Source organism: Leucoraja erinacea, chromosome 1 (genome assembly GCF_028641065.1).
Source record: "Leucoraja erinacea ecotype New England chromosome 1, Leri_hhj_1, whole genome shotgun sequence".
Taxonomy (NCBI): Eukaryota; Metazoa; Chordata; class Chondrichthyes; order Rajiformes; family Rajidae; genus Leucoraja; species Leucoraja erinaceus.
The window spans coordinates 58683884-58707702 of NC_073377.1; the positions used below are offsets into that span (position 1 = coordinate 58683884).

At 42.2% G+C, this 23819-nt stretch overlaps 1 protein-coding gene across 1 annotated transcript in view; it reads left to right on the forward strand.

Moving 5' to 3' along the window:
* asah1b (N-acylsphingosine amidohydrolase (acid ceramidase) 1b) overlaps nucleotides 1-23452 on the forward strand; it is a 34530-nt gene extending 11078 nt beyond the window's left edge. Inside the window, exons 6-14 of the mRNA XM_055635280.1 lie at nucleotides 1599-1673; nucleotides 5441-5486; nucleotides 10053-10197; nucleotides 13366-13420; nucleotides 16748-16829; nucleotides 17161-17292; nucleotides 19053-19176; nucleotides 19680-19736; nucleotides 22114-23452. Coding sequence (XP_055491255.1) covers nucleotides 1599-1673; nucleotides 5441-5486; nucleotides 10053-10197; nucleotides 13366-13420; nucleotides 16748-16829; nucleotides 17161-17292; nucleotides 19053-19176; nucleotides 19680-19736; nucleotides 22114-22203 — 806 coding nt within the window. The 3' untranslated portion in view covers nucleotides 22204-23452. The remainder of the gene's footprint in view (nucleotides 1-1598; nucleotides 1674-5440; nucleotides 5487-10052; nucleotides 10198-13365; nucleotides 13421-16747; nucleotides 16830-17160; nucleotides 17293-19052; nucleotides 19177-19679; nucleotides 19737-22113) is intronic.
* Nucleotides 23453-23819: the final 367 nt, after the last annotated feature.

Sequence of the window (23819 nt, forward strand, 5' to 3'; positions counted from 1 at the left end):
ACAAGAAATTATACACCTTATGAAATCAGCCCCGTTAGTACTTACCTAGTTTTACATGGATGTTTATGATAATCATAAGAATATGGAACTGGTGACTGAGTGATCCTCTCATCAGCTTAGAATGCAATCCTGACCTCTCATCTACCACATTAGAAACCATTAAACTATCTTTAATTGGACTTTGTCGGATTTCAATGATATATCTTGCACTAAATGTTGTACCGTAATCCTTTATTTGTGCAATGTGGACAGCTTGATTGTAATCACGTATAGTCTTTCTTTGACTAGATAATGCACAAACAACAGCTTTCCACTGTACATCGGTACATGTGACAGTAATAAACTAAACTAATTATCAATCTGCTTATAAATTTTAAACATTTGAACTTTTAAGAATAAAATAACCAGATTCAAAAGGTAATTGTTTAATTATACCTTCTAACCAAAGCAGGTAGATAGTCAGAATCTTTTTTCCCCAGGGTGGAAATGTCCAACACTAGAGGCATACTTATACAGTGAGGGGGGGGGGGGGGGGGGGGTGTAATGGAGATGTGCAGGGCAAGTATTTAACGCAGAGAGTGGTGGGGGCCTGGAATGTATTGCCAGGGGCGGTGGTGCAGGCAGATACGACAGCGGCTTTAAAGAGGCTTTTAGATGGGCACATGAAAGTGCAGGGAATAGAGGGATATGGTTCATGTACAGGCAGACGAGATGAGTTTTATTAGGCATCAGGTTCAGCACCAACATTGAGGGCCAAAGCTGTACTGTTCTATGGATATATTTGCAAACGTCCTCCATACATCAGCCCAGTTATAGTTAATAACATTGTACGCATTTCGCTCATTTCAGGAGATCACATATAGCAGCGAAGATCCCTGTTTCACGTGATGAGATTTATCTTAGTTGCTGTTTTAGGTGCTTCTAGTTAAAGAGGAGTGATCAAAATATTGGATAGTTCTTTATCTCATGTGTTAAATCACTAGTAAATTGATCGTGGAGATTTTGAATCTAGCTGAACTTCAATGTAGGCTAATTTTTCTTCACCCTTAATTATTGCAGACACATTAAGGTGAGAAACCTCAATCTAGCTCATAGTGAGTCTGACATTTTCAGTCTTTAACTATATTCACATCACTTTTTGAATTCCTATCCGCTGAAGAGGCTTTGTTTTCAGAACAAAAACAAAGTCTCTTCATGTAAAATGCATTTCAGGTTGGGATTGTACCACTCTTGGAGTTCAGTAAGTGGAGTTTTGCTTACTTTCTGTACAGTGTGCCAAAATGTGCTTGTTTACCCTACCTACAGGAACAAACTATCTCTTGAATATAGAAATCGCCCGAAAACCAAGGAGAAATTTGAATATAGTTTTAGATTTAAAAAAATATTCAAATGTGATTTGCTGAATTTGGAAAAACTGATAATTGTACTCTATTTTGAAGAAGGGTCTCAACCCGAAACGTCACCTTTTCCTTTGCTCCATAGATGCTGCCTCACCCGCTGAGCTACTCCAGCATTTTTATCTGCCTTCAATTTTTCCAGAGTCTGCAGTTCCTTCTTAAACATAACTATCTTTAAACCATGTTTCTTTGCATTTCCAGGGGAAATTATGTTATTTAATATCTTCTATGAGGTATTTACAGTGTGCACATCACTTGTAGCGGAAGATGAAGCAGGTACGTCAGCAACAGAAATTACATTTCTCATTTACGGTTTTAGTTTTAGAGACACAGCGCGCGCGGCCCACCAAGTTTGTGCCAACCAGCGATCCCCGCACATTAACACTTTACTGCACCCACTAGAGACCATTTTTACATTTACCAAGCCAATTAACCTACAAACCTGTACGTCTTTGGAGTGTGGGAGGAAACCGAAGATCTCAGAGAAAACTCACGTGGTCACAGGGAGCAAGTACAAACTCCGTACAGACAGCACCCGTAGTCGGGATCGAACTCGGGCTCTGGCACTGCATTTGCTGTAAGGCAGCAACTCTACCACTGTGCCACTGGCTGAGTTGGTCTAGTTTATCGGAGTGGGTAAAAGGAGAAAACTGAAGAAATTAACAATTCTTGGGTAAAAATGTTCAAACATACCTTTTAGAACAAAATATGCATTAACTGGTAGAGCTGCTGCCTCACAGTGCCAGAGACCCAGGTTTGATCCTGACCTCGGATGCAGTCTGCGTGCAGTTTGCATGTTCACCCTGTGACCACGTGGGTTTCCTCCAGGTGCTCTGCTTTCCTGCCACATCTCAAAGACATGAGGGCTTGTAGGTTAAATAAATTCTGTAAAAGAAAATGGCTCTAATGTTTACGGAGTGAACGAGAAAGTGGGATAACAGAACTAGAATGAACAGGTGATCAATGGTCGGTGTGGACTCTGGGTCGAAGCTGGATCATTAATTTAAACTGTTTGAATTGTTACTTTTAAGTGAACCTCGTTCCAGTTCAAGTGAGTTTATTGTCATGTGTCCCTGTATAGGACAATGAAATTCTTGCTTTGCTTAAGCACACAGAAAATAGTAGGCATTTACTACAATACAGATAAATGTGTCCATATACCATGATATAAATATATACACACATGAATATATAAACTGATAAAGTGCAAATAGCAGAAAGTGGTTATTAATAATCAGAGTTTTGTCCGAGCCAGGTTTAATAGCCTGATGGCTGTGGGGAAGTAGCTATTCCTGAACCTGGTTGTTGCAGTCTTCAGGCTCCTGTACCTTCTACCTGAAGGTAGCAGGGAGATGAGTGTGTGGCCAGGATGGTGTGGGTCTTTGATGATACTGCCAGCCTTTTTGAGGCAGCGACTGCGATAAATCCCCTCGATGGAAGGAAGGTCAGAGCCGATGATGGAGTGGGCAGTGTTTACTACTTTTTGTAGTCTTTTCCTCTCCAGGGCGCTCAAATTGCCGAACCAAGCCATGATGCAACCGGTCAGCATGCTCTCTACTGTGCACCTGTAGAAGTTAGAGAAAGTCTTCCTTGACAAACCGACTCTCCGTAATCTTCTCAGGAAGTAGAGGCGCTGATGAGCTTTTTTAATAATTGCGTTAGTGTTCTCAGACCAGGAAAGATCTTCAGAGATGTGCACGGCCAGGAATTTGAAGTTCTTGACCCTTTCAACCATCGACCTGTTGATATAAATGGGGCTGTGGGTCCCCCTCCTACTCCTTCCAAAGTCCACAATCAGTTCCTTGGTTTTGCTGGTGTTGAGGGCCAGGTTATTGCGCTGGCACCATATGGACAGTTGCTCGATCTCCCTTCTATATTCTGACTCATCCCCATCAGTGATATGCCCCACAATAGTGGTGTCATCAGCGAACTTGATTATGGAGTTCGCACTGTGGTTGGCTACGCAGTCATGAGTATAGAGTGAGTACAGCAGGGGGCTGAGCACGCAACCTTGAGGTGCTCCCGTGCTGATTGTTATCAAGGCTGACACATTTCCACCAATACGAACAGACTGTGGTCTGTGGATGAGGAAGTCGAGGATCCAGTTGCAGAGGGATGCGCAGAGACCCAGTTCTGCGAGTTTGGTAACCAGTTTGGAGGGGCTGATTGTTTTGAATGTCGAGCTGTCATCGATGAACAACAGCCTGACATATGAGTTTTTGTTGTCCAAGTGGTCCAGTGCGGAGTGGAGAGCCAGCGAGATCGCATCCACCGTTGATCTGTTGTGGCGGTAAGCGAACTGCAGTGGGTCCAGGTTTTTGTCGAGGTAGGAGTTGATTTGCTCCATGATCAGCCTCTCAAAGCACTTCATCACCACAGGCGTTAGTGCCACTGGTCGATAGTCATTGAGGCACGTCACCTTACTCTTCTTGGGCACCGGTATAATTGATGCCCTTTTAAAGCAGGTGGGGACCTCAGTCCTCAGAAGTGAGAGGTTGAAAATGTCCGTAAAAACTCCCGCCAGTTGGTCCACACAGGTTTTTAGAACACGACTGGGTATACCATCAGGACCAGGTGCTTTTCGGGGGTTCACCCCTCTGAAGGATTTCCTGACGTCAGCCTCTGTGACTGAGACTGAAATACCATCACAGCGAATGGGGGATTGGGAAGTCACATCAGTATTCTCCCTGTCAAAGCGTGCGTAAAACGCATTGAGCTCGTCAGGGAGTGATGTTTTCACCGACATTCGAGCTGCCTCCTGGTTTCGCCTTGTAGGAGGTGATTGCATTCAGGCCCCGCCACAGCTGCCGAACATCTGTCTCATCCTCCAGTTTGGAGCAGAAGTCCCTTTTGGCCTTTTTGATGGCCTTACCAAGGTCGTATCTGGACTTCATGTAGGCCACTGTATCATCGGACATGAATGCCCCGTGTCTGGACTTTAGAAGAGTGCGGATCTCAAAGTTCATCCAAGGTTTCTGATTGGGAAACATTCGGAAGGTTTTTGTAGGGATGCAGTCCTCCACACATTTCTTTATGAAGTCTGTAACGACTGTGGCGTATTCGTTCAAGTCCGTTGCCTTGAACATTTCCCAGTCTACAGATTCCAAACAGTCCTGGAGTTGCTCTTCTGCCGCCCCCCCCCCCCCCCCCCCCCCCCCCCCCAGCTCTGTACTGTCCTCACTTCTGGGGGTGCGCTCTTCAATTGCTGCCTGTAGGCAGGAAGAAGCAGCACCGCGGTATGGTCGGATTTACCGAAGTGAGGGCGAGGGATAGAGCGATAGGCATTCTTGATGGTGGTGTAGCAGTGGTCGAGGGTGTTTGGTCCTCTGGTGCAGCAGGAGACATGTTGGTGGAAGTTGGGGAGTGATTTCTTGAGGTTCGCCTTATTGAAGTCCCCAGCAATGGTGGTAAATGCCTCGGGGTAAGACGTCTGGTGTTTGTTGACCACGGCGTGCAGCTCCTCCAGTGCCAGACGGACGTCTGCCTGTGGTGGGATGTAGACCGTGGTCAGGATAACGGAGGTGAATTCTCTTGGGAGGTAGAAGGGACGGCACTTCACCGCCAGATGTTCGAGGTGTGGAGAGCAGGAGTTGGACAGGACTGCCACGTCGGAACACCACGCAGAGTTGACCATGAGGCAGACGCCCCCTCCTCTCCCTTTCCCAGATGCCAGTGTACGGTCCATACGGTGGATGGAGACCCTTCAGGCTGGACCGCTGAGCCTGGGGAGCTGGGGGTGAGCCATGTCTCTGTGAAACAGAACACGGAGCATTCCCTCAGCTCCCTTTGATAAAGAACTTGCCCTTAAGTCCTCCACTTTATTTTCATGGGACTGTTCACCTTTTGTAACGGCATGTACACAACTTTTAGTCATTTATTGTCTATTTCTCCAGTTTACATGTTCCCAGATAAACTGAGTTATGCTTCCTTTTACTGTGGGGTGGCAAGATGGTGAATGGGTTCCAAACCTTCTGTCCATGCTACCAGCATTGTTGAGATCAATTAAAGGAAGAACTGAACAAATTTATCTTTCTTACATTCAGGAAAATTGTATCATGCTAGAAATCTGGATTTTGGATTATTCCTCGGGTAAGAGCTTGATTTTATATTTGAAAGACATTTTCATGTGTTAGTAATCAGTGAATTTAGGTTTTGGATCTGATGACTGTTTCAAGCATTGCTTCAAATAGGTAGATTTGGTGTCTGTATTTGTACTCTAATTTCAAAGAAGAAAAGAGGTACCAGTAAAGGTTCACTGCAACAGTACCAGGAAAGGAATGTCAGTGCACATGTATTTAAATTGTGAAATGGTAACCTTGGATTAAGCATTGAAACTATATCATCTTAAAAGTTGCATTAATGGTGTTGGTGATGGTTCCTCTTCCAGATAATTGCTTTTTTTGGTTTATTTTGATATATTGTAAGATCTGACGAGAGCAAACAGGAATATAATTGCTTTGTATTAAACTTGCTAAATAACTTAATCGGATTGGTCACTGGTTCATCCCAAACTTGCTCCAAGTTACCTATTCCTGGTTATTGAGGAAATTAGAGTATTAAAATTGATCACCGCTTGCCAAAAGTCTAGGGGAAAAAAAATCAATGTAAGTTTTTGGTCCTTATCACTGGGCACAGCGGTAGAGTTGCTGCCTGACAGCACCAGAGATCCGGGTTTGATCCTGATTACGGGTGCTGTCTGTACAGAGTTTGTACCTTCTCCCTGCGACCGCGTGGGTTTTCCCCAGGTGCTCCAGTTTCCCCCCCACACTCCAGAAACGTACAGGTTGTAGGTTAACTGACCGGTAAAAAATTGTAAATTATCCCTGGTGTGTAATATCAATGTTACAAAATTTGAGATTTAAAAAATCAAGTCTGCAATTTATCCCATCAGATAAAGCATATAAAGAAGTTTAATTTGACACATAATTCACTTTCATATCTTCAGTATTAAAAAAGTTATGGCCATTTTCATACTCGGAAATCAGCATCTTGTTCCCTATTGCTTATACATTGACTTAACACAAAAGCTGTGATCGAGGACGGTCAAAAGCCTATAACTTTCTTAAAAATTAAGAGAACTGAAAGAAATATTCAGTTATTATAGATTGAAGCATTCTGAAACAAATATGAAACAATCTTACTTGGATGACCTGAAATTAAAGCATATAATTACTTAGTTACCCAATTGTAGCTAATTACAAAATTCAATTACTAGATCTAAACATCTATCCATTTCTTAAGAAAAGATTAACATTTTTAAAAAGCCTAAGTGTTCAAATAACATTCATACAAGAATTCACAATATAACATGATTTTTAAATCTCATTGTCATGAATTTATAGGCCAAATGGAAGGGATTTAGTGTTTAATTCCTGTAAAATAATGGCCACTTAAATCATCTTGCGAGTGGGATTTTGTGGAACGCGATCGTTTGGAACGCTGCGGTTGCGGTGAATTTAAACACCATATCGGCAGGAAAAACACTGCCGGTTTGTATGGGGCCTAAATCACCTTTTCGCAACGTAAAATGTGGATTAAGGTAATCCTAAGAAGCACGCTTATATGTAAAATAAACGGTTTGCCTTTAGCTGTCCCGTATCTGAAATCCGTCCCCATTGACGGCGTTCACAGCATTAGAAGCGGCTTTTTAGTTTACTCCAGCGGTGAAAGGGTCCAACGATTTATTTATTAAAAAATAAATTAAATTAAACAAATTTCACAGACCGGCAGTCGGAACAAAGCTTCAGCGTTACCTAGCTCCCCAAGAAAATATATCCAGGACAGGCGGTAGAAAACCGCATTTTAACCCCCCCCCCACCCCCCCAAAGGCGCCAAAGTCGCGCACATGGCCAGTGACATTTCCTTGACTGATGAAGGCCAGTATGCCAACAGCCACTTTCTCCACCCTATCTGTCAGCGAAGCCATTTGCAGTGAACTGTGTACTCGTTGATTCAATTGCTCTATAGCACTCCCCAGGGCCCTACCGTTCACTGTGAAGGTCCTATCCTCGTTTGACTTCCCAAAATGCACATCTAAATGCACACTTATCTAATTAAACTCCATTTGTCATTCATCAGCATACAAGCTCAACTGATCAGTAATCCTGCTGTAATTCTTGATAACAATTTTCAATACCACCTATTTTGTTGTCATCTGCAAACTGACTAATCATGCCTTGTACATACTCCTCCAAATCATTGATCTAGATCAGTCATTCCCAACCCAACCTGGGGCCATGGCAAATTTCAGGGGGGGCCACACAAAAAAAATGGGATTTAGGAGGCCACAGGTTCAATGAAGGGGGCCACAGAGCTACCACAGAGCCTCCTAAATTTCAGTTCTAATAAATTTAAATCTATGTAGTTGAAATATTTTTGATGTTTGTGGAATAGAATAAAAGAGAATATATGTGCAATTAATAGACACTGATATTTTTATGGAAGGTATTATAATATTGAAGTACTTTTTTTCCACTAATAAGAGGTTACTAGGGAAATTAATGAGGGTAAAGCAGTGGATGTTGTCTATATGGACTTTAGTAAGGCCTTTGACAAGGTTCCTCATGGAAGGTTGGTTAAGAAGGTCCAATTGTTGGGTATAAATGCAGGAATAGCAAGATGGATTCAACAGTGGCTGAATGGGAGAAGCCAGAGAGTAATGGTGGATGGCTGTTTGTCAGGTTGGAGGCAGGTGACTAGTGGGGTGCCTCAGGGATCTGTGTTGGGTCCACTGTTGTTGTCATGTACATCAATGATCTGGATGAAGCTGTGGCAAATTGGATTAGTTAGTATGCAGATGATACTAAGATAGGTGGTGTTGTGGATAATGAAGTAGATTTCCAAAGTCTACAGAGAGATTTGGGCCATTTGGAAGAATGGGCTGAAAGATGGCAGATAGAGTTTAATGCTGATAAGTGTGAGGTGCTACATCTTGGCAAGACAAATCAAAATAGGACATACATGGTAAATGGTAGCGAATTCAGGAATGCAGTTGAACAGAGGGATCTAGGAATAACTGTGCATAGTTCCCTGATGGTGGAATCTCATGTAGATAGGGTGGTAAAGAAAGCTTTTGGTATGTTAGCCTTTATAAATCAGAGCATTTAGTACAGAAGTTGGGATGTAATGTTAAAATTGTACAAGACATTGGTGAGACCAAATCTGGAGTATGGTGTACAATTTTGGTTGCGCTATTATAGGAAGGGTGTCAACAAAATAGAGAGAGTACAGAGGAGATTTACTAGAATGTTGCCTGGGTTTCAGCAACTAAGTTACAGAGAAAGGTTGAATAAGTTAGGTCTTTATTCTCTGGAGCGCAGAAGGTTAAGGGGGGACTTGATAGAGGTCTTTAAAATGATGAGAGGGAAAGACAGAGTTGACGTGGACAAGCTTTTCCCATTGCGAGTAGGGAAGATTCAAACAAGAGGACATGACTTCAGAATTAAGGGACAGAAGTTTAGGGGGAACATGAGGGGGAACTTCTTTACTCAGAGAGTGGTAGCTGTGTGGAATGAGCTTCCAGTGGAAGTGGTGGAGGCAGGTTCGATTTTATCATTTAAAAATGAATTGGATAGGTATGTGGATGGGAAAGGAATGGAGATAGAGATAGATATGCCATTTATTGTCACTATACATGTACAGTGAAACTGAAAGCTGCTCGTACTCAGTGCATACATACAATTTAGCACAAAAAACAAGAAACAGAAAAAACAAAAAACAGAAGGGAGATGGGGGGGGTGGAATAGGTGCACAAATTCTGCGGCGCTACATACATATATACAGATGGAAGTCCGTGTTGGGCGGTGTAGTCAGTGCATGTGTGAATTTGAATTTATAGTAGATATGGTCTGAGTGCAGGTAGATGGGACTAGGGGAAAATAAGTGTTCGGCACGGACTTGTAGGGCCGAGATGGCCTGTTTCCGTGCTGTAATTGTTATATGGTTAATAATGTCAGGGGGGGGCACAGAAAAATTAAAAGATCCCAACGGGGTGATGAGCTAAAAGGTTGGGAACCACTGATCTAGATGACAAACAGCAATGGGCCCAGCACAGATTCCCAAAGTATACCACTATTCACAGGCCTCCAGACCGAATAACAACCTTCTGCATCAAGAAGGCAATTCTGTATCTCATTTGCTAGCTCTCCCTGGATTCCAGAGAAGCCTACCATGCAGAACCTTCTCAAAAACCTTTCTGAAGTTCATATAGACAATGTCTGTGGCCCTGACCTCATTAACCTTACTTTAAAAAATAAAACTTTCATGAGACACAATCTCCCGTGCACAAGAACATGCTGACTATCACTAATCAACCCTGAATTTCCAAACGCATGTATATCTTATCCCACGGAATCCCTCTCCAGTAACTTTCCTGCCATAGATCCCTGAGGCACACTATTGGTCACAGATCTTCAGTCTGTAGTTTCCAGATTTGTGTTTGCTGCCCTTCTTTAAAGGAGGCACAACATTTGCAACCGACCAGTCTCAACCTGAACAATCTGATAGCACAGAAATAGGCTTTTCAGCCCATCATGTAATTGCAAAATGATTATGCATCTACATGAATCTAATTTTATAGAATCGTCCAGTATCTTGGAAAACAATGAAGCAATCTGTGAATTAGAAGTGCTGATTAAGCTTTTCTTTCTTTTTCAGCTGGGACACGAAAAACAGTAGCTGGAAGATCCCGGAATATCTTAGACCACTAACAGTGAATCTAGATTTCCAGAGGAACAATAGAACTGTGTTTAAGTCTACTAATTTTGCTGGATATGTAGGAATGCTAACTGGCATGAAACCGGTAGGCTATTGCTGAAACCCTCTTAATCATTTCTGTAAGTGCTGTGCCACTTTGTTTCAGCAGTATTTGTCGAATATTTTGTGGGATTATGACACAATGCTTTATTTGTCAGTGGTGTTCAAAACCATCTCTGGGAATAACATCCTATCTCCAGGAACAAGCCTATCAGAAATTCATATCCTGTGGGTCAGGGAAAATAGGATTACAAGTGATCTCAGTCTCCAGGATACTAGATCATCTATAGGATAATGTTAGCTGTGAGTAGCTGGAAACACTCTCAGAAAGTTGTGGTTTCAGATCCCAACTCCAATCAATAACCAAAAATCTAAATCAATAATCCATTGCAATACTGAAGAAGTGTTTCTCTAGTGAGAAGTTTAAAGCAAACTTTTCTCCTGTATAGCTATAAAAGTTCCCATTACACTATTTGAAGAGGGGCAGGGTGTTATCCTGTCACTATTACATTACTGATTGCAGTAACTTTCTTTCCGCAAATTAACTGCCAAGTCTGGTGCAGCACAGCCATGTCACGGGACATATGTGGCAGCTGGAGGCTGTGTGCCATCGGGCACCTGCCCAGCCACCTCCAGCCTTCAATGACTTCTTCTGTTCACCGGTTTCAACACCACTTTCTGAGCTGATCCCCATAACCCTATCATGCTTTTGGAAGCGTGAGGGTATGAAAGATACCATATAAATGCAATTTCTTCTTATATTATAACATTGTAAAGTAATTTTCTTGTCAGAGGTTGACAATGGGATCCCGCTACCTCTGGTGATGCAATTCGACGATTGGGGTCTTTTCTCTAACCCTTGGCAGTATCTCATGACTGACTTTTGGAGTAGATATTTTGATTGGCAAAAAGAGGAAGGGCATGTAAGTAAGTTTATTGGCCAAGTATTCACATACAAGGAATTTGCCGTGGCGCTCCTCCCACAAGTAGCAACATGACATACAGTGACAGTTACAAATGACTCAGAAAACACTAAACATTAATAATAATAAAACATTCATGACTAAACACCATTGATCAAGCATGTGAACAAACAAATACCAGATCAAAGTGAGGCTACAGATTTTTGGCTGTTTATTAGAGCAACTACTCATGGATAAAAACTGTTTTTATGTCTGGCTGTGGCAGCTTTGACAATCCGGAGTCGCCTTCCAGAGGGAAGTGATTCAAAGAGTTTGTGGCCAGGGTGAGAGGGGTCAGGGATGATCTTGCCTGCTCATTTCCTGCTGGTGACGTATGTAATTAATGTCCAACTTCATGATTTAAAATTTCCCAACTTCTTCCACCCTCGGTTCCCTGGCTAAGTAGTAGTGGAAAACTGATCAAAGAAAATGACCTCGCAGTCGGAGCTGATCTAGGAATACAAACTTAAATCCACGACAAATTTCACTACGATGGACAGATGTCTTCCTCCTCATCCAGCCCAAAGTAAAAATTGGGTGAAGGGAGACACAAAATGCCGGAGTAACTCAGCAGGTTGGGCAGCACCTCTGGAGAAAAGGAATAGGTGGCATTTTGAGTCTAAACCCTTCTTCAGACACCGAATCTGAAGAAGGGTCTCGACCCGAAACGTCACCTATTCCACTTCTCCAGAGATGCTGCCCAACATGCTGAGTTACTCCGGCATTTTGTGTCTTCGGTGTAAACCAGCAGCTGCAGTTCCTCCCTGCATATCCTAGTAATTGAGTAGTTCTCGATGTAAAATGTTCATTAGTGAGGAGTACAGTGACTGATAATGAGGCTTTCCCCTTCTCGTACTTGAAGGCTTTGTCTGCAAGGGGGTGGGAGGAGCTGTGTTGCTAAAGGTCCACTATAGTGCTTCCCAAGAGTACTGGGGTTGATTTCCTCAGCAGCATGTTAGCTGTTTTGGGAGGAGTACTTTGCAGTGTTCAACCCACACATAGGGGTAAACGTTGTAGTGCTTAACTAGAATGTCCTTGTACTAACCAAAAGCCTACCTAACCAAGCTGAACATTACACGTATATTTTACGGACCTTGCACTTGCCTATCAATATTATTGCTCAGTTCCCGGCACCATTTCCTACATGTTGTCTGCTTTATTTGGGACTGCGCACCATTGCTTTTACCTCTCTCTGTGGGATATAGCGCGGCGACACTGCCACGGATGGGAAAAGATGCAGCTTGATCGCTTTGTTGGCTGGGTTATTGGGCATGTGTGTTCCTTGCATTGTTACAGCCACCCCCACCATAGTGAAGTGAGGTGCTCACTACCTTCCCTAAGGAAAAATTGGATGACCCAAGATTGTTTGTTTGGAACAGAGAGGCTGAAGGGAGCTAGATAGAATAAAAAGGAAGAAACTTTTCCCTTTTATCACAACCAATGGGCATAGGATTAATACGTATCTGCAGAGAATGCGGATTTAGTTTAGTTTATTGTCACGTGTGCTGAGGTACAGTGGAAAGCTTTTATTGCGTGCTAACAAGTCAGGGGAAAGACGATACATCATTACAATCAATCATCGACAGTGTACAGATACATGATGAAGGGAATAATGTTTAGTGCAAGATTAAAGAAAGTCTGAGGGTCTCCAGCGAGATAGATAGGAACTCAGGACCGCTCTCTAGTTGTTGCTAGTATGGTTCAGTTGCCTGATTATTGTTGGTGGAAGATTAAAGATAGTCCGAGAGTCTCCAGCGAGATAGATAATAACTCAGGACCGCTCTCTAGTTGTTGCTAGTATGGTTCAGTTGCATGATTATTGTTGGTGGGCCTAGATGTCTAGAGCTCACGGTTTGAAATGGTGCACGGGCAGAAACTATCATCACACTTGTTAAGTTTAGAGGGTTTAATTGTCTTATGTACCAACAACAGAACATCTGGAAATGTACTTGGAGAGCCTTAACATGCAAAGTTTTGAACTGGTAGTGGAAAGAGCAGCTCTTCCACGAATACAGACATCAGCTGAATGGCTGGCTCCTGTTGGGTAAGTTTTCCCATGACCTTAGATCTGCACCAGAGGTTGTCAGATTTCCTTCCTATGACAATGCATGCTGAAGGTATTGGCGCTGGTTCACTTGAATGTTCCAGCCCATTGTCAACAGCCATGTTCATAGGTTAAAAGTAATCGTGGTAATGAACTTTGGAATTTAAATGCCTACTGTAACAAGTAACCCAGATCTCTATTTTTGCAGGGAACCTTTACGCTCACAATGAATGAACGCTTCAGCTTTGAGGGGGGATACATTGGTAATTAGCACTCTTCAACAATGCCCATCAAATTGTTTAACCTTCCATTTATTTATTTATTTATTTATTTATTGCAATTCAATTAGTTAACATTACACACAGACTCATAACATTTTGTGAAATGTCTGTAGAAATGTAAAAGATGGGTTCTTTAAAAATAAACTGACCACACTCAAGCATGCACAATAAAGTGGGAGGATCAAGTGAGCCATCTATAAGGCACAAATGAGAAGTGTGATGGAAAACTCAATCTATTACCACAAACATCCACTTCTTCCTTTGCCAGTTCACAGTTAGTATAATATCTACAATTTCCGCTATGCTCCCAGTTGCTAAGGCTCCTTTGGTAGTCCTTTGTTAATTTTCCAATCTCGTGGAAGGACATGGGCAGAATTTATGTGGGAGTGGTATAATCTACCAAGTACAAACTTGTGCATTGTTCTAACTTGGAAATATAATATTGTTGCTTCAGTGAGCCTGGTCCATAATCCTTAACATTCCTCATTAACACAGGAGTACCTTCACAATATTTTGTCGGTATAAGAGAGCTACTCACAATTTTTTTCAAACACCCAAAGTGCTGGAGTAACTCAACAGGTTCGGCAGCATCTCTGGAGAACATGGATAGGTGGTGTTTGGAATCAGGATCCTTCTTCAGATTCCTTAATATACTGTTAATACTATACTGGTCTTCTCAGGGACATGAATAAACAAAAAATAATAATTATGTTCAGACATTATTAACCATATAACAATTACAGCACGGAAACAGGCCATCTTGGCCCTTCTAGTCCGTGCCGAACACTTATTTTCCCCTAGTCCCATCTACCTGCACTCAGACCATAACCCTCCATTCCTTTCCCATCCATATACCTATCCAATTTATTTTTAAATGATAAAATCGAACCTGCCTCCACCACTTCCACTGGAAGCTCATTCCACACCGCTACCACTCTGAGTAAAGAAGTTCCCCCTCATGTTACCCCTAAACTTCTGTCCCTTAATTCTGAAGTCATGTCCTCTTGTTTGAATCTTCCCTACTCTCAATGGGAAAAGCTTGTCCACATCAACTCTGTCTATCCCTCTCATCATTTTAAAGACCTCTATCAAGTCCCCCCTTAACCTTCTGCGCTCCAAAGAATAAAGCCCTAACTTGTTCAACCTTTCTCTGTAACTTAGTTGCTGAAACCCAGGCAACATTCTAGTAAATCTCCTCTGTTCTCTCTATTTTGTTGACATCCTTCCTATGATTGGGCGACCAAAATTGTACACCATACTCCAGAATTGGTCTCACCAATGCCTTGTACAATTTTAACATTACATCCCAACTTCTATTCTCAATGCTCTGATTTATAAAGGCCAGCACACCAAAAGCTTTCTTTACCACCCTATCTACATGAGATTCCACCTTCAGGGAACTATGCACAGTTATTCCTAGATCCCTCTGTTCAACTGCATTCCTAAATTCGCTACCATTTACCATGTACGTCCTATTTTGATTTGTCCTGCCAAGATGTAGCACCTCACATTTATCAGCATTATACTCCATCTGCCATCTTTCAACCCATTCTTCCAAATGGCCTAAATCTCTCTGTAGACTTTGGAAATCTACTTCATTATCCACAACACCACCTATCTTAGTATCATCTGCATACTTACTAATCCAATTTACCACACCATCATCCAGATCATTGATGTACATGACAAACAACAGTAGACCCAACACAGATCCCTGAGGCACCCCACTAGTCACCGGCCTCCAACCTGACAAACAGCCATCCACCATTACTCTCTGGCATCTCCCATTCAGCCACTGTCGAATCCATCTTGCTACTCCAGCATTAATACCCAACAATTGAACCTTCTTAACCAACCTTCCATGAGGAACCTTGTCAAAGGCCTTACTGAAGTCCATATAGACAACATCCACTACTTTACCCTCATCAATTTCCCTAGTAACCTCTTCAAAAAATTCAAGAAGATTAGTCAAACATGACCTTCCAGGCACAAATCCATGTTGACTGTTCCTAATCAGACCCTGTTCATCCAAATGCTTATATATATTTATATTATCTCTAAGTATCCTTTCCATTAATTTGCCCACCACTGAAGTCAAACTAACAGGTCTATAATTGCTAGGTTTACTCTTAGAACCCTTTTTAAACATGAATTATTGAACTTCATGTAAAGTGTAAATGTAAGATATTCCCATTCAGGAAAATAAGATAATGTCATAGGAGCAGATTAAGCCATTTGGCCAATTGAATACTCCACCATTCAATCATGGCTGATCTATTTTTCCCTCTCAACCACACTTCCCTGACTTCTCTCCGTAACCTTTGATGCTCTTACTGATCAAGAACCTATCAAAGGTACACAAAATTGCTGGAGAAACTCAGCGGGTGCAGCAGCATCTATGGAGCGAAGGAAATAGGCGACGTTTCGGGCCAAAACCCTTCTTCAGACTGATGGGGTGGTGGGGGGGGGGGGGGGGGGAGAAGGAAGGAAAAGGGGGGAGGAGGAGGAGCCCGGGGGCGGGCGGATGGGAGGGTGGGAGGAGACAGCTAGAGGGTTAAGGAAGGGGAGGAGACAGCAAGGGCTAGCAAAATTGGGAGAATTCAATGTTAATGCCATCCGGACGCAAGGTCCCCAGGCGGAATATGAGGTGCTGTTCCTCCAATTTCCGCTGATGCTCACTCTGGCAATGGAGGAGACCCAGGACAGAGAGGTCGGATTGGGAATGGGAGGGGGAGTTGAAGTGCTGAGCCACCGGGAGGTCAGGTTGGTTATTGCGGACTGAGCGGAGGTGTTCGGCGAAACGATCGCCCAACCTACGCTTAGTCTCCCCGATGTAAATCAGCTGACACCTAGAGCAGCGGATGCAGTAGATGAGGTTGGAGGAGATGCAGGTGAACCTTTGTCGCACCTGGAACGATTGCTTGGGTCCTTGAATGGAGTCGAGGGGGGAGGTGAAGGGACAGGTGTTGCATTTCTTGCAGTTGCAACGGAACGTGCCCGGGGAGGGGGTGGTGCGGGAGGTAAGGGAAGAATTGACAAGGGAGGACCTATCAATTTCTGCTTTGAAATTACCCAATGGTCTCCATGGCCATTTGTGGTGGATGATTTCCACTGATTCACCACCCTCTGATTGAAGAAATTCCTCCATCTCCATTCTAAAGTTACCTCCTTTTCTGCAGCTCTCCCATTACTGAAAACATTGTTTGTGCACACACTCTATCTAGCCGTTCACTATCCATTATAAATGAAATGTTTGATATTATACACACAAAATGTTTTGTAGTTTTACCCTTCTCTATTTTTTTGCAGGCATCATTGAATGGATCCTGGGTCGGAGGGATGAAATCTGGATGAGCTTCCTCACTCGATCGGTGTTGGAGAATGCCACCAGGTAAAGTCCTGCATTCAATTGCATTACATTTAGAAGATAACAATTTCTCCTTCGAGATCTAACGAGTTCTGAACTTTTTGTCACTTAACGATTTCAGAATGTTTGTTTCAGAACAAAATATATGTCTAGATGTGTTTTTCAAATAATCCATTCAAACACAACCTCGTAAGTTGACAGCACAAGAAGAGGGATTATGTATCTGCATTAGTTGAATGAAGTTTTGCTTTGCACATCATACCATCTTGCTTTTCATTCCAGAAGCTGTAAACTGTCTTAGCTTGAATCGTGAACTGCTTTTAATCACCAAACATAATTGGCTTTATCTTTGCAGTTACGCACAAGCCAAGGACCAATTAGCTAACACAGAAATGTTGGCTCCAGCATACTTCATTCTTGGCGGCAACCAGACGGGTGAAGGGTGTGTAATCACACGTTCAAGGACGTCCTGTCTTGATATTTGGGAGTAAGTGTGTCACAGAATCCCTAAGGTTACAGCTTGGAAGGAGAACATTTGAGCAATCCAGCTAGTTTCACTCTCCTGCCCTTTCCCCATTGCCCTGAAAAATCTTTCTTATACTATTCAGCTTCCATTTGAACATTGAATTGCATCTTTATCCAGAACCCAATGCCTGGAATTACAATCCAGACTCTAGTCACAGCTTGCTGCATTAAAAAAAAAAAAATGCTTGTTGGCATATTGTTGAACCTTTTGCCAATCCCCATCCTTCTATGTGCTGATGTTTTTGACCCTTTCACCAGGGGGACATTTCCTCTCTAAGACCACTTTCTTTATAAGACCACATGACTTTATAAATCTCTGTCAGATCCCTGGACAGCTGCCTCTTTTCTGTGGGAAAACAATCATAGTTTTTCCAATCTATCCAATATAACCAAACTCCCTCGTCCATAGAACCATGTCAGTAAATATCTAAAGCACCCTCCAATACCTTCACATCTTTCCAAAAGTGTGGCTCCAGAATTGGAGGTGATGCCCAGGTTATGGCCAGACCAATAAATCTGTTCACAGGGACACACACAAGACTGCAGATACTGGAACCTTGTCCAAAAAACAAACTGTTGGAGGGACTCAACAGGCCAGCCAGCATCTGTGGGGGGAAATTAACAAATTGAGGTTTCTGGTTTAGTCCCTTCTTCCCTCCATCCATCGGTCTTAAGAAAGGTCCCACCCCGAAACATCATCTCTCCATTTCCCTCCGCAGATACTGCCTGACCCATTATGTTCCTCCAGCAGTTTGTTTTATGCCCAAAAAATGTGGATAAAGCTTGGGATCCCAAACACTTTCTTAACCCAGGGTGTGGAAAGGAACTGGTTTATACTGAAGATAGACACAAAACGCTGGTGTAACTCAGCGGGCAGGCAGCATCGCTGAAGAAAAAGAATGGGTGACATTTCAGGTGGGAACCCTTCTTCAGATTTTCTTAACCTGGCTGGATACCTTCAACACACTATTCACATGGATGTGACTGCTCTTGTTCCCTTTTTGAATTGAGCACTCTGTTTAAATTGTCTGTTCATCTACCACCTATCTGCTCATCCACCAGTCTATTAGTATCCTCTTCATAGTTCACTGTACCTCCAAGATTATTAGAGTACATGAGGAAGATTCAATGATAGTGTTTAGCAGGGAACTGGATAAGCATATGAAGGGAAGGGAACAGGGAGAAACAAGAACAGAGCACAGTACAGTACAGGAACAAACGCTTTGGTCCACATGATAATCTCACCTGCATGCGCATGATAAATATCTCTCCATTCCTTCCCCATTCATATACCTCTTTAAATGCCTATTAAACATAGTTATAGTATCTGCTTCCAATACCGCCCCAAGTACCCATCATCTTCTATATGTAAAAAGTTATGCCCTCTCGTATATGATATTTCCACCCTGGGAAAATGACGGAATATTTACCATTACTGAGTATTACTTCTATCAGATCACCCCTCAGCCTCTGATGCTCCAGAGGAAATAATTCAACTTTGTCCAACCTCGCCTTATAGCTAATACCAAGTAAATTCTGGTAAACCTCTTCTGCATCCAATCCAAAGCTTCCACATCCTTGGGGCACCATTTAAAAATCACAATGGAGCTGAGGTTTACATTGTTTGCTCTACATTTAAAAAGGCCAAAAACTTTGATTTGGAATGTGCTTATTAGTGTTTAATTTTCATTTGTTTCTTTAATTTTCATTTGTCTCAACTAGGCTTGACCTTAAACGTGGCAGATGGTATGTGCTGGAAACAAATTACGACCATTGGCAGGAGCCGTTGTTCCTGGATAATCGTAGAACTCCTGCAATGAAATGCATGAATCAAACAACACAGGCAGTAAGTGCTTCCTCCTCAGACTTTCTATGAGCAACATATTGCAATACGGGTGTGATAATGATTGGGAATCAATATTTCTGCATATGAAGAGATCTTTGCACATTAAGCCAATCATTAGGACTGTAAGTAACTGAGTACATCATGTGATGGAAGAGATGGATTGAAAGTTTGTTAAAGATTTTAGTCGACAGGTAGACATTTAGACAGGGACATGTACATTGATAGTACAGGTTTAAAGGGATATGGGCTAAGCGCAGGCAGGTGGGACGAGTGTAGATGGGACATGTTGCTTGTCGTGGGCAAGTTGGACCAAAGGGCCTGTTTCCATGCTGTATGACTCTATTACACAGTCATTGGTAATAGCTTTCTGAGCAGAACTAATAACATCATTTTTGAACACATTTCATAATGACTCTGGAATGGCTTCTATCACCAAAGACATTTGATGAAGATCTGAGCAGTGGGCGATGTATTTCTTACTATTTGCAATGTGTGTGTTTCAGAAAATCTCTGTCGAAACTATCTATGATGTTCTGTCAACAAAACCAGTTCTCAATAAGGTGAGTCTAAATGAAAATGTCCCTCATTTTAAAGATTTTAAAATTGTATCATTATTTTCTGCAACAGACCAGAACGCCCTACTCAGTTATTTTGTTGCAATCCATTGGGTTACAGTTCCAGTTTGAATAGTTTTCCTGTATCAAACAGGGAGTGAGTGACCTTGTTGAAGGTTTTGGTAGTCTAACTGCTATCTGTAACATGTGTTGAACAATAATTCTGATTTCAAAACTAAAATAGAATTGTGTTATGGAAAAAAGTTGAGTTCTTACCATAACGTTTTTTTGTTTTTCCTCCTCCTGTTCTAAAGATTCAGTCAGCTCAGCCAATTGAACATTTCTGCTGTTAAAACTAAATGATCCCCTGTCCTGAAAATCCAAAATTAAAACCACTTTTGCTGATAATCTGAAATAAAAACAGAAACGTGCGGCAAACATTCAGCAGCATCTATGGAAGAAGAAACAAAGTTTGTTTCAGAGTTTCTGGTTATATATTGTACTAGGCTAAGTGGGACCCATTTACTTTCTGGAGCCCTAGTATGGGTGTTGTGTGCTGAAGGGACTGGTTTCCAGAGGGCTAGTATGGACATTGTGGGCCGAATGGATTCTTGGGCTGGCAGCTCAGTCACTCAAGTCTGGTGTGCTGGCAGCTCACTCGTGGATGGTGGGCTGGCAGTTGACTCACAGCTATTCCTTGACTTTCCAATTCAAGCATTGTGCAAGGCCACCAAATGTAGTTTCCTACCATTTCAAGCAGGGTGCAAGGCCACCAAATTCAAGTACAGTTTCCTACCACTTCAAGCAAGGTGCAAGGCCACCAAATTCAAGTGCAGTTTCCTACCACTTCAAGCAGGGTGCAAGGCCACCAAATTCAAGTGCAGTTTCCTGCCACTTCAAGCAGGGTGCAAGGCCACCAAATTCAAGTGCAGTTTCATGCCTTTTCAAGCAGGGTGCATGGCCACCAAATGTAAATGCAGTTTCATTCCATTTCAAGCAGGGTGAAACCACATAAAAACCACACTCACAGTTCAGTAGACATTCAGTGTGTTCAGTTGATTCACAGCTCAGGCAGAATCATGACCTCTCCCTCCCCATCTTGCAGAGACTGAGCCACGCCCATACTTCTGCGGTTTATAGTCCCTCCCACTGGAAGGGGCATGGCCTTCATGGCGTGATTGACAGGAGAGAGAATCTCAACATTTTTTAAACACTAACTCTTTTATTCTTCATCGATGGGAAAAATCCTTGGCACCTGATGAGCGGAGGGGGACTGAGTAAGATGGCCAAAAATCACAGCCGTATGTGGTAGCGTTTTTTTCTAAAATCAATATGCAGTGCAAACAGGAAGTGGTCAAGATTTGAGTTTTAATTATATAGATATGGTTATAACTCTTTATCAGATGGTTCTGTGTTTCTTGCATTTGCTGAGTTTGGTCTCCATTTATTTTGTTAATCATTAATATCTAGCCATGTTCAAGTATTTATGCTCTGAGCCTGATTTGTATTCCAAAGTCTTTATTATATTTCTTAGTTCAACTCGTAATGCGAAAACATTAACAATACTTTTAATTCCATTCTGCCTAGCCAGAAATAGCTAACCAAAACGCACAGTCCTAAATTTAAAGGGGGAGATTAAAAAAATATATTTTATTTAAATTTCAGACTACCTGTAACTGCACCAGCAAGACATTAAAAGGGAAGGTAGACACAAAATGCTGGAGTAACTCAGTGGGACAGGCAGCATCTCTGGAGGGAAGCAAAGGGGTAATGTTTTGGGTCGAGACCCTTCCTCAGACATTAAAAGGAAAGGTGGAGAACATAATGTCAGCCCACACCTTGTGCAGTACTGGTTACAGAGACATTCACACCGAGAAACTGGCGTGGGAGAACATAGCAGTGAGGAAGTGAAAATTCAGCTTCAATGTTCAAAACGTGACCAATCCACAAAACATTAGGACCATGGAATGTTTTTGTTAAGTAATTTCCTGGGTTCAAATGGATATTTGTGGAAGAAAGGACCTCCTCGTCTACATTGGCACTAGAGGAGTAGGCAGTGATTTCCCCCCCCCCCCCCCCCCTCTACCTCCAGTCTCTTCCCTACCCCACCCCCCAGCTCTACTTTCAGTCTGAAGAAGGGTTCTGTCCCAAAATGTCACCTATTTCTCTAGAGATGCTGCCTGACCCCCTGACTCGCAGAGTTACTCCAGCATTCTGTGTCTATTTTCAGTGAATTTCGCCTTGAATGTGGAACAAAGGTTCACACTTGAACCTTTGCAATGGCAGCTCAGTAATGTGGTAAGCTTGTTTATTTGTACAAATTAGGTGGCATAACCTAGAAACTCACGAAAAAAAGTTTAATTTTGTTTTGTGTATTTCACAGTTGACTACATATACCACCCTAATGGACGTGTCTGCAGGAACACTTGAAACTTTTCTACGTAACTGCCCAGACCCATGTATGCCATGGTAGAAATGTCCACAAGATTGCAGAATGAGATATAACTACTGAATATGTACAGGAAATATGAACTGCAGAAAAAAACTTCAATAACTGCGCTGTTAATTTGCTGTAGATAATGCTATGGATAAGACTAAACCTTTGACTTGACCTAAGTTACCATGAATGTTTCTTTGTTGTTATATTGCCATTCTTACAATGAACCTGACTAATTGCAATGTAATTTCTTGTCTTGCTTCTGATTTAATAAAGACCTTTGACATAATTGACCTGACTTCATACTTTCTATCACTCTTCTCTTTATATAGGTTTCTCCAGATTATTTGTGCTGTCAATTTTATTTGCAATTTCTAGGTTAGTATCTGTGCATGAAACCTCCAACCATATTGTAGACGAATAGGACTTGCAGTCCTGTTTGGAAGACAAGGCTGTGAATACCAGAGGAGCATTGAGATGAAGGGTATTGACAGAAAATTGAGGTAATTCCAATCAGTGAATTAAAAGTATTCCATCCTAATTTTTTGATGTATTAAAGTCGGGTGTGCCATATGCTGTGAGGAGGATGCAAAGATACTTTGGGGATGTAGACGGGTTACGTGAATCAGCAAGGACATGGCAGATGGAAGATAAAGTGGAAAATATCAAATAATTAATTTTGACAGAAAAAATAGAAGAAATAAGGATTTTTCACGTGAAAAGAATGAAAGATGTTGATGGTCAGTGGGATCTAGGTTTCCTTGTACACACATTATTCAAAGTTAAATACAGGTGTGGACGTTAATAATGATTTAAATATACCAAATGGAGTAAGCTGAAACTAAGACAAACTTTAACCTACTATTAAATTGCAAGGCCAGCGGAACACATTAACCTTTGCTTTCAGTACATTAACAAAGCTAGCAGACTGTTGATGTTCCTCTTTCTAATAACATAAGTGAGATAACAGCACAAGTTTCACAAATGTCTCCTCTATAATGTAAACATTGAGAGAGAATTCAGACTAAGATTATGAAGTGTGTCTTAAGTATAACCTTCCCCTGTCACTCTTCTGTATATCTTCTGATCCTGTCTGTCAATCTTAAGAAGCAAGAGGTTGAACTAAGCTTTAACGTATTGCTGAATCGTCAATTATTGGAGTGTATATATGTAATTCGATCACTGCCCCTTTGTGTGGGGATTTCTCTCTGTAGTCTGTTATCAGCATACTGTAAAGGTTTGTACCACACCCGCCTGGCGAAATAAAGATTACTGCTTATACTGATTTTATTTGCTTTTCTGTCTGTTTAAGCATATTTGGGCCACGACACAGGAACAGCAAACATGCTAGTTTGGAGGTCTCAAGAACGACAACTGAAGTTTTTAAACGGATCTTTATTCGAAAGTTCGGTTTTCAGTACACAGTTCTCTTGACACGTCTGGCCACATGTGGTCAGCGCTGAACTGCCGCGCGAAAGCAAAACCGCGCGAAAACAAGCAAACTCTCCCGAATCACGTGACAGCAGCGTCCGAACGCCGGGTTCGATACCTGCGTGCGCCGCTACATGGCCCCCCCAGAATCCGCGGTACAGAAACGCATGGGTAACCGGACGGCTCGACCGGAACGCGTAGTCCGAAGTCGCAGGGCGAGC